General features: G+C 39.3%; 1 protein-coding gene across 4 annotated transcripts; it reads left to right on the forward strand.

Annotated features, from left to right (window-relative positions):
• The first annotated feature begins 582 nt into the window (after positions 1-582).
• LOC148370870 (BCL2/adenovirus E1B 19 kDa protein-interacting protein 2-like) lies at positions 583-6978 on the forward strand. Of its 4 annotated transcripts, none has more exons than XM_088327778.1 (13): positions 583-730; positions 825-919; positions 986-1018; positions 1098-1133; positions 1244-1267; positions 1986-2081; positions 2203-2355; positions 2589-2783; positions 3143-3245; positions 3314-3445; positions 6184-6270; positions 6340-6438; positions 6523-6977. In XM_088327778.1, exons 2-13 carry the CDS (start codon positions 862-864, stop codon positions 6545-6547), a joined length of 1041 nt encoding a protein of 346 aa, XP_088183904.1. In that variant the 5' UTR covers positions 583-730; positions 825-861; the 3' UTR covers positions 6548-6977. The 4 variants fall into 4 exon arrangements, with proteins under 4 accessions (XP_088183904.1, XP_088183907.1, XP_088183906.1 ...); XM_088327781.1 differs by having other exon boundaries at positions 2254-2355; positions 6523-6976; XM_088327780.1 differs by lacking the exon at positions 1244-1267 and having other exon boundaries at positions 6523-6978.
• Positions 6979-14765: the final 7787 nt, after the last annotated feature.

Genomic DNA, 14765 nt, shown 5'->3' on the forward strand with positions numbered 1-14765 from the left:
TTTTCCTTTTTGCATTGATGATCACACATGCGGACGCCAGGTCTAAAAAAATTAACATTAGGGATGGGCGAGCATCAATACCAGGTATTGTATCAGTGTTCATACCATCCTTTTTTAGGGTTTTGATACTGGTATCAGCTGTTTTTTAGGAACCTGAACTCAAAAGATTATTAAAGAAATATTCAAAAAAGATATATCTATTTTGCAGAGTAAAGCAAATGTTCTATACTAATGGTATCGGTATTATTGACTAGTCAGGATTTTAGGTATTGGTATACTGTACCACAAGCCCCTTATATTTGAAGTCCAAAGGTTTCAGGAAATACATTCATCCTGCATTAATGGTATCAATGATTACTCATGATTTTTGGTATTGGTATCAAAGAAACCCCTAAATTTGACTGTTTCTTAATTTTGGGGAAATTCAGGAAGTACATTCATCACCGGACCGAACCTGGCAGCCATGTCACCCGACACACAAGCATGAAGAAGCCCTGTGATTGGTCAAGGCACTTGAAACCCGATCCGCCTTCCCTTCCTGATCTGACTTCCCCTTTTGACTTACTTCCTGATCTTCGGACGCACTTGCTCTTTTTTTTAAGCGCAAAAAACTGCAGTCACACGGCTAGCCCCGCCCACACAGGTGAAGTGTCAGAGTCCACCCAGTGATGATGTCATCAGGTGAGGCGGCAGGTTCCTGTCTGACTGGAGGCTGAGGGCTACCTGTTGGGTGATTATTATCATTATTATTCCCTACTTCTGTGTGTTGAAGTGTGGCTCAATGTAATATTTGTTTGCGTCTTCTTTTTACAATTTTCCTTCAGTGTGTGTGTGTAACAGCTGAGGTTTTATGGAGGCAACATGTCAGCCGTGACGACAACTTCCAGGACGAGCGACGTGACCTTTTCCTGTTCATTAGGTAAACATAACGTAAAAAAAATCTAAAATGTCACTCTTAACCCTTAGTGTGTCCGATTTCCCCAAGAATGCAACGTCGCCAAGGCAACAGACTCGGCAGGTTGGGACATACGAGCCCACATCTGAGCCTAGTTTGACCCACTGACCTCAATTTTATTGTTTTTCTTTTTGTGAGGAAGAGGAGCGTGAGCTGGGCGGTGAAGAAGAGCACGCAGGTAAGGAAGAGGAGTGTGATGAGGGATGAAGGATAAGACGTCGCTTAAATCTTTTTGTCGTCATGATGGTCTGAAAACCGTGGTCGTCATGTGATTGGTATCGTCGTCAGGAGTATCTTCGAATCGTGGAGCAGGTAAAGTGAAAGACTGATTGTTGGAGTTAGCCAAATGTAAACATAATTGATGAAATCCAAAGACAGGCTAATAAAAAGGTTTGATATTTGTTAATCCTAAACTTAACCCTTATCCAGGAGTCAGCTACAGATAGCTCTGGAGCCACATTCAGCTTTATGGCACTCCTACTGGTTCCCTAGTCCTAATGTTTGATAATGGAAAACAAGGTTTCTGAAAGAAGATAAACATGTCACAAATGTTCTCAACGTTTTCCAAGGAACATAAATGTATACAGTACATACTGCATATACAGCATGTGTTTCCTTCTTTGTAAGGCTTGTAGCTGTAAGGGTTGAAGCTTTTTATTTTTTGAGGGTTTTATTTTTGGTCCAATATGGCTCTTTCAACATTTTAGATGGCCATATCTTGCCTTAGCCCTATCTTTACCAGAAAGCTAATCCTAATCATAAGCCTAATCATAACTCTATCCGTGGACACAAGCCTAAGACTAATCATTTCCTTAGCTCCCGCCTTACCCTCATCTTAGCCCTAGCCTAACCCTTGCCCTTTACATAGGCCTAACCCAAGGGTAATCCAGTCTTTAGCTCTAACATTAGCCTTAGCCTAAGCCTAACAGGGCCCGAACCGTAGTCCTAACTCCTGCCTTACCCCAAGCATAACTTTACCTAACTCTAACCCTAATCATTGTTAATATACCTACTCATTTTGGGTCCACAGAACGCCCGGTCACTCTAGAGCTGTCGCCATGTGGTGGAGAAGGAAACAAGAAGAACCGGAAGATTCTGGTGGCCCCCACGCTCAGTGTGTCTTTAGGTATGAAAAAATACTCTTAAAAAAATTATCAAAGTCTATAATGCAGTTTAGCTTTAGCATACACTTGAATGTGTGTGTTTACAACTGATTAAAGGTAGCATTGCCAACATAACCCACTCAGGTCGCAGCGAATCAGGCGACTTCCACTCAGCCTTCCTGTCTCCGTCTCTAGGCGACGAGGATGTTGACGAACTGGACTTTGACCTAGACGCGATGGAGACGCCCTCAGACAGTGAATCCCTTCGATTCCCCATCGACGACCTGGACCCCCAAGGTATACTGAATATGAGTTAAGAAGTAATATTGACCTGTTTTTATCATTTCTGTGAATGGCCATTTTGAGACAAAATTATCTCACAGTTGCTCAGGTTTCAGGTAGTGATCAATCATGGTTCTCTGGGAGAAGGCTTACTATGATTGGTTGTGATCTGACTCCCATTAACACAAACATACTGCTTCTTTACCTTGTATGTCAAATAAAAAATATTGATTATTTGTGAAACGCAGATGATTCAGGATGGCGTGGTCCAAACCCCAGCTGCGACCCAGTAGTGGAAATGGAGGCAGAGCCTCCGAGCCTGGGGCCACTAGAGCGTGAGGACGTAGTGGACAGCCAGGGCACCAGGTGGCGCTCTTTCTCAGACGGACCCGGTGTCAATATGAGCGTCATAGAACCTTTCCTCAGAGTTCTGTCACATGGGGGTAAACACACACTTGGATCTGGACCAACCGTAACCCTGGTGATACCCAAATCCTAGCCCGAACCTTGCAAGCACCCGCCCTGAGTCCAATCTTAATACCTATACCCCAGCCCTAACTCCAACCCTAGCAAAACCCCTAAACCATTACTAACCCCAGCACTATCCAAACCCCAAACATAACCCTTTAGCTATCTCAACCCTAACTCCACCCCTACACCTACCCCTAACCCTAAACCTAACCCCAACCCCAACGCAAGCACTAACCCTAACGCAAGCACTAAACCAATCCTAGCCCTCAACCTGTTATAACGCAAATTTTACCCCAGCCCTGACCCCAGATGGTCTTACCTGTCTTCTCAGGTTACTATGGAGACGGGATGAACGACATCATTGTGTTTTCCTCCTGCTACCTGCCGGAGAGCACTTTAGAGAATTATCAGTATGTGATGGATAACCTCTTCAGGTATGTCGCACACTTACTCAAAAAAAAGTGTTGTTCTTCTCGTTTTTTGGAAGATGTGTTTTTTTTAGATACCTGGTGGGCACATTGGAGCTGATGGTGCGTGAAAACTACGTGATTGTTTTTCTTTGTGCCGGCGGACATAAAGAAAAACTTCCTGGGATCGGCTGGCTAAAGGAATGCTACCACACCGTCACTTACAGGTTAGCAAAAATGGTATTAATAATCTCCAAAATAAATAAATAAAAGTAACAACTGAAATGGTTTTCCCTGAAAAAAATCCCATAAATTTCCTTGTTTCATTTCGTTAAAAAACACAAAGGTATTTTCCCTATAAAACCCGATAAAATCATTTATTTGAAAAATGTCAATCTGCGTTTCCTTATTATGTCCACCTAAGGGCGGCAAAGAGCTGTTTAACCCGTTGAATTATTTCCTTTTTTATTCTCACCATCTAAATCAGGGGTCAGGAACCTATGGCTCGCGAGCCATATATGGCTCTTTCTATGAGTACCTGTGGCTCAGATACAAAATTGATTGCATGCAAATTTTCTCCATCTCATTCCAAACCTGAGCCATTGATCCTGTTCAGATACACGCAAAGCCAAACCAAAGCTGAATTACAAAGCAGTACTTCGCAGAATATATAGGGCACGTTTTTCACTACAATTTACAGTTAAGGTGTCACACATACATACACACGCACACACACACACACACACAAACACATACACACAAAAACTCGTTTCGGCTGTACAACGTTAAAGAATCTTTTATATAAAAGCTTACTATATAATCTGTGTACAGTGTTCAGATACCTGATGATGAATCCACAGAACAAACTGTAAATACGCCAAAACACCGGAAAATAACTTAAAGTTATTTGATTGGGTGAGTGGGAGGGATGGGTAGAGCTATGCAAAAAATGCAAGCACTCCTTCCCATCTCTTGCCCTTCTCCGTCTGCGCCAAAGGTAAGCACATCAGGCTCCCTGTTTTCAGAATGTTGTGACGTTTTTACAAAATAACTGCTTGCATTTGGTTTTGAAACCAATATGTATGAAAAAAATGGCTCAAAATGAGTTTTACCGATCTTGAGTAATTGCAAGAAAGAGACAAGTTTAAAGTGGTATGTTTGTTGATTTTGGGACAAGGGCTCTGGCATTATTCTCTTTTCGTAATTTTTATCAAATCAACAAAAATAAATGCGCTGAAGACTAAGCTTTTGTCTGAGGCGCGGGTTTAGCAATTTAGTAAATTTGTCTCAGAATATATGGTGTGGCTCTTTCCCAAAATAAAATTAATATATTTTGCTTTTATGGCTCTTTGAGTAAAAAAAGTTCCCGACCCATGATCTAAATTATATTCTTACGTTTTTATCTGTTTATTGCAATATGATTTTGATACAATAACAATAATAAATACCCAGAATTTGCCATTGTAATATTTCAGATGCAAGTGACGTCACTATCTAAACGCGTGATATGGAAATCCAAGGGTGAAAAAATGTCGATGAACGATTTAGTGCACATAAATGTACACCGTCATGTACAGAACACGCTGTAGCAGCCCGTCAACTGACGTGTCTACGTGGCGGACATATTGGTTGAGTCAACGTACCTTCTAAGGCAGTGACATGCATTGAAAATAAATCATAACTTGCTAATTTTACAACCAATTTTCATGTAGGTAACTTTTTTGTCAACGTTACCACACACTGTTATTACGGGAAATTCATCCCCAAAAATATAAAGGCCAAATAAATCTTTTTTTTTTTTTTTTTTTCTTCTTTTTCAAGTCAAAACAACAATTAATGAACAGTTAAACAAATTACAAATTGTAACAATTTATATGTAACTCATTGAAAAAAAACAGGGTTAAGATGATATTTTAAGCATTTTAATAAAATAGGAATCAAAACAAAGTAAAAGGAAGTTATTCATCTACTTTTGACCGATACTTTGACCCGACTAGCTTAGGCCTCGCAGTAGGCACGCCGATCAAAGGGGCGTATCGTATCTAGTGTTCTGTGCATATCTGTGATTTAGCATCAGTCCGTCAATGCTGAAGTCCAGCTAGTCTCTGAAGAGCGTGATGACGCCGAAAAAACAACAGCGACCAGGTGATGAAGGTGCTGTGTCTGAGTCAGATCTTTAGGCCTCTTCTGCAACTAGTCACCATGGAAACAAGTAACTACTGCACACAAACAGCTATACAATATAAAAAACACAGTACTTAAACAGGTGGAAAAAGTACTCAAATTGAGTATAAACTTGTGAAAATATATTATAGTAAAGTGTGGGAAATGAGGTGAAAATATGTAAGAAATGATGTAAATAGAACATATATAAAAATATTCAAAAATACAGATCAATAGTGAAAACCATGTAGAAAGTAGTGCAAATCGGTGAACCGCATTGAAATGAGTACTGCGAACAATGGGAAAGAACTGTAAAACATTAAAAAGTACTCGAGTGATACCCCGAAAAGAGTGAAAATTATGGAAAAAGTAGGGAAAAATAGAGAAAAGTATGGCAAATGTAGTAAAAACAGTGCACCATTTTGAAGGAAATTCCTGCAAAAAATGAGAAAGAACTGAAAAATAGTAAAAAGTCCTGCAAATGAACAGAAACATTCTGAGAATTGAGTAAAAAGGGGTGAAAGAAATCATGTCCGGTAAGGAGGCTTCTCCTGCTCGTGCTAATCATAGAAACCGGTACTATCTGTTTCATGTGGGGGGAAAAAACTCCTACTCAAAAAATGGAGACGGACGGGCGCCGCCAGGCTATACTTGCCCGAGACACAACACAGTAAATGGGGCCCCGACGACCCGTGTGGTTAAGGGATCCAAGACTTTCATGTCTCTGTAATGGGAAAGGAAGCAGCAGAGTATTTCTGGTCGTATTTTTTTGAATTGATGTATTTATTTTGTGTTTTTGTAGACTTAGGAAAAACCTCAAAGGTGTGTTTGTGGTCCATCCCACTTGGGCCATCAAAGCGCTCATCACCATCATCAAACCCTTCATAAGGTCCTTTCCCGAGGAGTTAATGTCACATATGACCTATATATTTTGAACAAGTTCTGCCTTTTCCCTCAGTTCAAAGTTCAGCAGGAAGCTGGAATTTGTCGGGAGTCTGCGAGAACTTTCGGCGGTTCTGCCCACGCAACGGGTGCAGATCCCCGAGTGTGTCACCACGTGAGTCAAGAAGGACATTTCTTCTCTAAAAATAAAGACAATGAGAAGGATGAAATAAATTAAGATGACGGTTTTACCTTGCAGGTACGACAACAGTTTATCCAGATGACGCCGTCGTCATGGCGAAAAGTCCATCTTCCCACATCAATGATGCCAGGCCACTCCCAAGAAGCGAACACCAGCTTTTCTTTCATTACTCGATCAATCAATCTTTTTTCTTACGCTTCTCTTCATCTGCTTGTCGTTTAAACATGTCCACATGCTAAACTATCATGCTAGCTCAGCCTTGCGTATATAGATGTATCCAAAAAAAAGAACACACACATTTTTTTTTATGTACATACATTTTAATTTTAAAGCCCCTGGTTATATAGCGACTCGTGGTGGTATACTGTAATTCATATGAATAAAACACTATAAATTCCAATAATGTCTTATCAAGCATACTTTTCCCCCTGTTTTGTTCTCGAGCCACTTATGTAAGCCAGTTGGCTGCAGGCTACGGCTCCCGGCTAGCCGCTGTTGTTATCGTAAGCTACTCCTGCTTCGTCATGAAAGCAAACATCAATTAGTTCTGTGATTCAAGTCAAGTCATGTTTATTTGTGACGCCCTTAATCACAAGGACTGCACGGACCAGATTATTGCAAACCACAGACTATAATTATACCATCCCCTGATCTAAAACCTACATGAGGGCTAGGAAAAACTTAAAACCTCAACCTGAGGTCAATGAAGAAACCTTGAGCAGAGACCGCATATGAGGTAATCCCCCTTCCAGGATGACCAGGCTGCAGTCGATGTTGCAATAACAAATAAAACACAGATATTGTCAACAAAAAAATATAATAAATAGAAAATTAGCTGAAGAGCTACGAGCCGCTGCGTCTATGCGCGCCGCCATCATCATCAGAGCATGTTTAAGGTTTCCAAATAGGGTTTTAAACTCGTTTTTAGGCTTAATTGTGGGCTCTACCGCGTGTCTAGGTTTTCCAGTTAGGGTTTCAAATTCTTCTTTGGGATTATGATAGGGTTTTAAAGTGTTTCTAGGCTTTCCAGCATGGTTTTCAAACTAGTTCTTAGGCTTCACGATAGGGTTTTAAAGTATTCCTAAGGTTTCCAGATAGGGTTTCCAGATGGGGTTTTGAATTACCGTAGTTTTCAGGCTTCGTGATAGAAATTTACAGTGTAGGGTTTCCAAATGAGGTGTCAAACTATTTATTAGGCTTAATTAGGGTTTTTAAAGCGTTTCTGGGGTTTCCAGATAGGGTTTCAAATTAGTCATTAAACTTCATGATAGAGTTTTAAAATGTTTCTAGGGTTTCCAGCTATAATTTAAACTAAATTTTAGGCTTAAGTAGGGGTTTTAAAGCGTTTCTAGGGTTTCCAGATAGGGTTTTAAATTAGTTATAAGGCTTCGCGAAAGGGTTTGAAAGTCTTTCCAGGGTTTCGAGATTGTGTTTAAACAAATTTTTAGGCTTAATTAGGGTGTTTAAAGTGTTTCTAGGGTTTCCAAATAGGGTTTCAAATTAGTCTTTAGGCTTCATGATACGGTTTTAAAGTGTCCCTAGGGTTTCCAGATAGGGTTTCAAATTCATCATAAGGCTTCACGATAGGGTTTCACCGTGTTTCTTGGGTTTCCGGATAGGGTTTCAAACTAGTTGTTAGGCTTAATTAGGGGTTTTAAAGCGTTACTAGGGGTTCCAGATAGGGTTTCAAATTAGTCTTTGGCTTCTTGATAGGGTTTGAAAGTGTTTCTAGGGTTTCCAGATAGGATTTCAAATTAGTCTTTAGGCTTCATGATACGGTTTTAAAGTGTGTCTCGGGTTTCCAGCTAGGGCTTCAAACTAATTTTTTGGCTTAATTTGGGGTTAGGGTTAGGGTCAAAGCCTTTCTAAGGTTTCCACCTAAAGTTTTTAATTAGTTTTAAAGCTTCACCATACGGTTTTAATTTGTTTATAGGGTTTCCAGCTGGGATTTCAAACCAGGTTTTAGGCTTAATTAGGGGTTCTAAAACAATTCTAGGGTTTCCAGTTTAAAAGTGTTTAAAAGTGTTTCGAGGGTTTCCATTTAGGGTGTCAAACTAATTTTTAGGCTTAATTAAGGGTTACGGTTTAAGGTTAGGGTTTAGGGTTTGGGTTAAAACCTTTCTAGGGTTTCCACCTAGGGTTTTTAATTTGTTTTAAAGCTTCATGATACAGTTTAAATTTGTTTATAAGGTTTCCAGCTCAGGTTGCAGACCAGTTTTTAGGCTTAATTAAGGGTTTTAAAGCCTTTTGAGGTTTTCTATGTAGGATTTCAAACTAATTTTTAGGCTTCAAGATAGGGTTTTAAAGTGTTCCAGATAGGGTTTCAGACTAGTTCATAGGCTTAATTATGGATTTTAAAGCGTTTCTAGGGTTTCCAGCTAGGGTTTAAAATTAAATTTTAGGCTTCATGATAGGGTTTTAATTTTTACTAACGTTTCCAGATAGGGTTTCAAACAAGTTCTTAGGCTTAATTAAGGGTTTTAAAGCGTTACTAGGGTTTCCAGATAGGGTTTCAAATTAGTCATTAGGCTTCAAAATAGGGTTTTTTCAGGATGTCGAAAAAATATCCAGACATTGCTGTAAGTTAGATTTTTTTTTAGATTTTTTATTGTGTGCACCTTTTTCCGAGTACAGGACATTACTGTAGTGCTGTGGTGGCGCTAAGAGAGGTCACCCTGAAGAAGAAATCCGGCTTCTACTTACTAGTTCGCGTGTAAACATAAATTATTACGTGTACTGTATCTTTACTGCGCTAAGAACGTTGACGTTTTTGCTGTTTGATATTTCGTCCATCCATTCAATACGTTTGGTGTAAACTGTAAAGAGGAGGCGAGCTGTTTGTTTTAAAATGAAAGTGGAATAAGGAAGCTTGATGCGGTTGAGAAAATGGTCAGAACGCTTTTTTTTTGGCCACATTTTTACCAGTAAGGAGTAAGTAAGTAACTCTTGAAGGCCATCTTCCAAAAGTAAGTTGAACTTCATTTTATTTATCTTTATAGAGCATGTCATTTCGTTTATTTTATTATTTTTATTTTTCAGTACAAAACAATAGAGGTTACTTATACAAGCCTCAAACATACTTATATAGACCTTAAACATACAAAATATTGCACTGAAGCAACTTATGAACAAATTCAACTTACGATTGATCGTCCGGAACCTATCTAGTTCCTAAGTAGGGCAGCGTCTGTAGTGCAATTCAGTCTCTCATTGTTTGTATTCTTTGTGGTGCTCTGTAGTAATTAGTTTTGGTTCCGCTACACCGGGGGTCGCCAATAAGCATCTCTGGACATCTTTGACATCCCCTAGTGGCGTTTTTGCAATTATGTTTGATATTTGAAAATGATATTGTTTTTGCAGAAGGACAAGCATGACACGATGTTCTCACATTCCTATGAATATGGATAGATACAGTATGTGTTGCTACAGTTATAACGCTTTTATAACGATTTTACATATTTGTGGCTCCAAACCTGTTTTTTGTAGTCCACTATGTCTCTTTTGACATTTTGGATTGCTAACCCCTGGGTTAAATAGTCTCTTTACTTCTTTACCGGTGCACAAATGTTTAATCTATCAGAGTACTCTATGCAAATCAGTCTTTCTGGCAGAAAAAATAGTGTGATAAAGAGATAAGCTCTAATGCCTTTTCGTATGTCATCTGCACCACTGGCAGTCCAGTGGTAAAATGTCGGCACACTCACTGCCACTACTCATGTTTGATTCCCATTCCATACAATATTTTGTGATTTAGTGTAGATCAGCGATGATTATCAATGAGATCATTGCTAAAATACGGTACTGGATTACAAAGTGCACTGGATTATAAGGCGCACTTTCAAATTTCTGGACTAATTGGGGTTTTAGGTGCTTTATAGTCTGGAAAATACAGTATTCATTTTTTTTTTTTACAAAATCGCTTAATGCTCACTAAAAGATATATTGTTTTTGTGCCAATTTTTCTAGTGTTTATTATCATTCGCCTCATCGTCAAATCAACCTCAAGCTAAGTTTAAGAAAAAATGAACAAGCCGATGATTCGACTAATCCTTTCAATAGTCGGTGACAAGTCGACGATTAAAATGATTTGCATTCTTGGCAAGCACATTCCTCCTTTCTGCCAAAAGTAAAATAAAAGAATAAGAACTCCTTGAAGTCGGTTGGAGATTGTTATCACATACTTAATAGAAAAAATATGTCACTTTTCACTTTTTTAGGTACACCTCAAATGATGAACCCTACCTTTAATAAAGTTGAAAATAATAATTTTTAGTTACTAAAATGTTTTTGCTGTGCTCATTGTAGGGGTGGGGGTGTCAATTATTCAATGATCATGACATTTCCTGTCACGGTCGCCTTGGTGACCAGTCTGCCCCGCCCTCTGGGCAACAGCTGAAAGCAGTTCCACTAATTGTGGGTCTGTATTTAAGGCTGCATTGTGGGCTCTGCCGTTGCGGGTTCATTACTCATTATTCACAATCCCGGTCTGTTATGCCTTGTCCTGTTTTAGTCTGTTATGCCTTGTCCTGTTGAGTTCGTGCCGGAGGAACTCTGTATTGTTCTGTTTTGCCCCGGAGTATTGGGCGACTTTTATTTTGTAAAATAAAACTTATGGATCGTCAACGCATTTGAGTTCTCCCTTCATGCCTCCTGCCTCCGTTCTGGTCCGGTCCCCTTCCACGCCACCACGCCAATCCGTGACATTTCCAAGCAGAGTATATCAGTGTCAGATCGGTATGGATCAATACTACCCTGTTTCACTTGGATTTGAGCGATCCCAAGAGCCAAGAAGAAATGCCCAGGTTCGAGAGCGTTCACCATTCGGGCCCCGGGGCTACGCATTGCTCTGCCCCCTGAGATTCGATCCGCAACCTCAGTGGAACTGTTTAATTCTAGGCTTAAGACATACTTATGTTCTAGAACTTATTCTCAAGGTTTCTTCATTTTCCTCATGTTGAGGTTTTTGAGTTTCCTTGCCCTCATGTAGGTTTGAGATCAGTGACCAGTACCAGGCCTTGTTGGAAATGTGTCTCTTTCTGCGTTTTCAGGTCAGATCCACCAGAGGGATCAAGAAATAGCAGAACTCAAGCAGAAGATAGCCGAGGTAATGGCAGTGATGCCGAGTCTCTCCTACTCGTCCGACAGCAGCAACCTGAGCCTGGTGACCCCTCACTACTCCTCTAAGTTCATGGACAATAGTCCCTCCTCCCTGGACCCCAATGCCTCAGTCTACCAGCCCTTGAAGAAATGACTCCACCCACTTTGTTTTTCTTCTTACCCCTCAGACTTTTGTTTTCAACTCGGTTCCTGTTCGGGTCCTTCTGAGTTGACAAGCCTCTGACAGATTTTGCACTCCGGGACTCCTGCATACATATCGACATTCGAAGGGAGCGTTTTGAAGAGGGGTGGGGAGGAGTAAAAGGCGGGGCGGCGACTTTAGTTCAGAGTTTTCGTTTCATACTCGTCATTTCCCTTAAGGCAGGGGTGTGAAACATCAGCCCCGGTGGGCGGTTCAGGCCCGCGAACAGATTTAATGAATGACATGCGTTTTTAGATATGTCCACTTGATGTCACCAAAGACGGGTATCACTCCCAAAACAACCGTAGCTGTATTTCTGTCTTTCTTTCTCTTCTGTCTTTTTTCTATATCTCTTTCTATTTCCGTCTCTCTATTTGTCTTTACTCTTTCTCTCTCCTTCTCCTTCTCTCTGTCTTTTTATCTCTCTTTTTACTCATTATCTCTATGTCTGTTTTTTTCTCTCTTTGTGTTTTTATCCCTTTCTCATTTTATTTTTCCCTTTCTTTGTCTCTTTCCTTCTCACTCTTGTTTTCTCTCCTTTGCTTTTTTTCTTTAATCTTTTTCTCTCCCTTTCTGGTTCTTTTTATCTCCCTTTCTCTCTCACTCTTTCTATCGCTCATGCCCTTTTTCTTTCTCTGTGTTCTTATTATTTCTTTGATCTCAAATGTTCATTTTCTCTCTTTCCCTCACTTTTTTTCCACTCTTTGTCTTTTTCTTTCTCCTTTCTCACGCTGGTTCTCTCTCTCTCCCCTTCTCTTTTTCTCTCCCGCTCCCTTTCTTTGTTTCTTCTTTTCTTCCTTTTTCTTTCCCTCCCTGTTTCCATTTCTCTACCTCTCTGTTTTTTCTCCATTCTCTTTTTATTACACTGTCTTCTTTCTCATTGTTTCTTTCATCTCAACTGTTCTTTTTCCCTCACTTTCTTTGTCTCTTTCTCACTCTTGTTATCTCTCTCTTTTTTGTTTCTTCTGTCTTTTTCTTTCCCTATACTTCTCTTTCTATATCTTTGTGTCCCTCATTCTCTTTGTGCTCTCTTTTTCCCATTGTTTCTTTTATCTCAAATGTTCTTTTTCTCTTTCTTCCTCCTTCTTTCATCTACTGGTCAGGCTCTGCTGGAGTGCTTTTCCTACCATATGTGTCCCCCTGAGCTGAAACGAGTTTGACACCCCTGCCTTAAAGACACAGAAGACATCAAGTTAAGAGATACATGAATGTAAAACTTCATGCTTCGAGGTCACCGTTAACTTTACGCGATGACAATTTGATGACGCTGGGAAAAAAAGTATCGGCAATATATTTACTGTGGTTGAGACATGCAGAATTGTCCACGGCACAGCCATAACTGAGAAGTACTAAATCCTTGGCCACACCAACTAAACGAATTTAATTAATTCTCAGTAAGCGCTCGTTACTTGACTTGTATTTTGTGCATTTCTTTTTTACAATGCCATTAAAGGGACAGTGTGTATTATTTGACCTATAGATGTCGCTGTATTGTGTACTGCAACCAAAAACAAGCGCTAAAAATTTGTTAATTATTTAAGTGTATTTTACAAAAGTAGTACTTCAGGAGAGTGAAAATCGATATCACCTTTATAGGTCCTTTTAAAGGAAAATTGTGTAATATTTGACTCATGTCTGTATTGTGTAGTGCAAATTTACGGAGTATCAACGTGACAAAACAGCATCATTTTTCTTCTTTTTTTTTTGCCCCTCGTTTCGCAAGGTTTTTGTTTTTTGGGGGTTCCCATAGCAGTAATTGTGTTTTGTCATTTAATGCAAATTTCTCAACTTACGACTATATTAAAAAAATGCACGATTACATTGTAGTTCATGTATTTTTCTTTCTTTTTTAATCAATCGTCTTGTTTTTATGACTTTCCTTTACCACTAAGAAGCACTGAAGAATACACACTGCCCCTTTTAATTCTGCAGATAAACACTACAGTTAGTATTTCTATTATTTTTTTATATTTTTTCCAGTCATTTCCTCCAACAGACGTCTATAAATGTCCGACATTTTTAGCGGGCAAGTAAAATAAGGTGTCACTAGCTTAACATGGGACTTATTTCGTTTATTTCATCCCCTCCACAGTAAAAACGGAACCTAAATTTTGTCAAGAAGGGAACCGCGACAGTTTTGATGTGACAAAAATCCCCAAACCGATTGTCGCCCAATGCCTAAAAAAATGGCATAGTTGTTTACAAAAATGTACATGAGCTAACAAAGGAATGTTGATTTTAGTTTTAAGTGCCAAGTGCTGTGTGCGTGTTATCATTTTTACTTCAATTGATGTAATAAGCATAACTTTATTTAAAGGGGCCGTTACTTTTTTTGGTGTCACTAGAACGTGTAGAGTTTACAAGGCCAATTGTGATGAAGCTGCCACTTCGATCGTGTTATTCATACATGTATTTATTTGTGGATTATGAGACAGTATTTTTGTATTCCTCACGGCGTTCATTTTTCAACCTGGGAGGATTTTTGTGAATTGTTGCTCATGTCTGTGCTCTTATCTTGTTGTGGATTGCTCTGATTTAGTCAATTCAGTTCATGTTGTAAGAAAAAAAAGGGGGTGGCAGAGAAAGGGAAATTGATTTATGGATTTATTTATTTTTTTTCACAGGTTTCATTTGAATCAGTATCAGCGTCACAGATTTCACCCACTTCTTTTCATGGTGTTTGCTGGAGACTGTGCAAGACTTTCAGATTCTGTGATATTTGTGTCCAACACTTATTAAAATAATTTGTTTCTAAGACTTGGAGATTAAAAGAAATGTTGACTGTAGTTTTGTTTGTTTTTCCACTACTAGATGTTTTCATTTCCTTTGAAATAGTAATAATCATAATACATTTTATTTCAAAGCGCCTGTCAGGAAACTCGAGGTCGCTCTACACAGTATAAAACTGAAATGAAACTAAAAATTAGATAAACTGCACAAAATATAAAGACAGAGGTACAAATATAAATGACAGCTATGTAACTTTCAAAAAATGACCACT

The sequence above is a fragment of the Urocampus carinirostris genome, chromosome 2 (genome assembly GCF_059441175.1).
Source record: "Urocampus carinirostris isolate Australia breed hairy pipefish chromosome 2, RoL_Ucar_1.0, whole genome shotgun sequence".
Lineage (NCBI taxonomy): Eukaryota > Metazoa > Chordata > Actinopteri > Syngnathiformes > Syngnathidae > Urocampus > Urocampus carinirostris.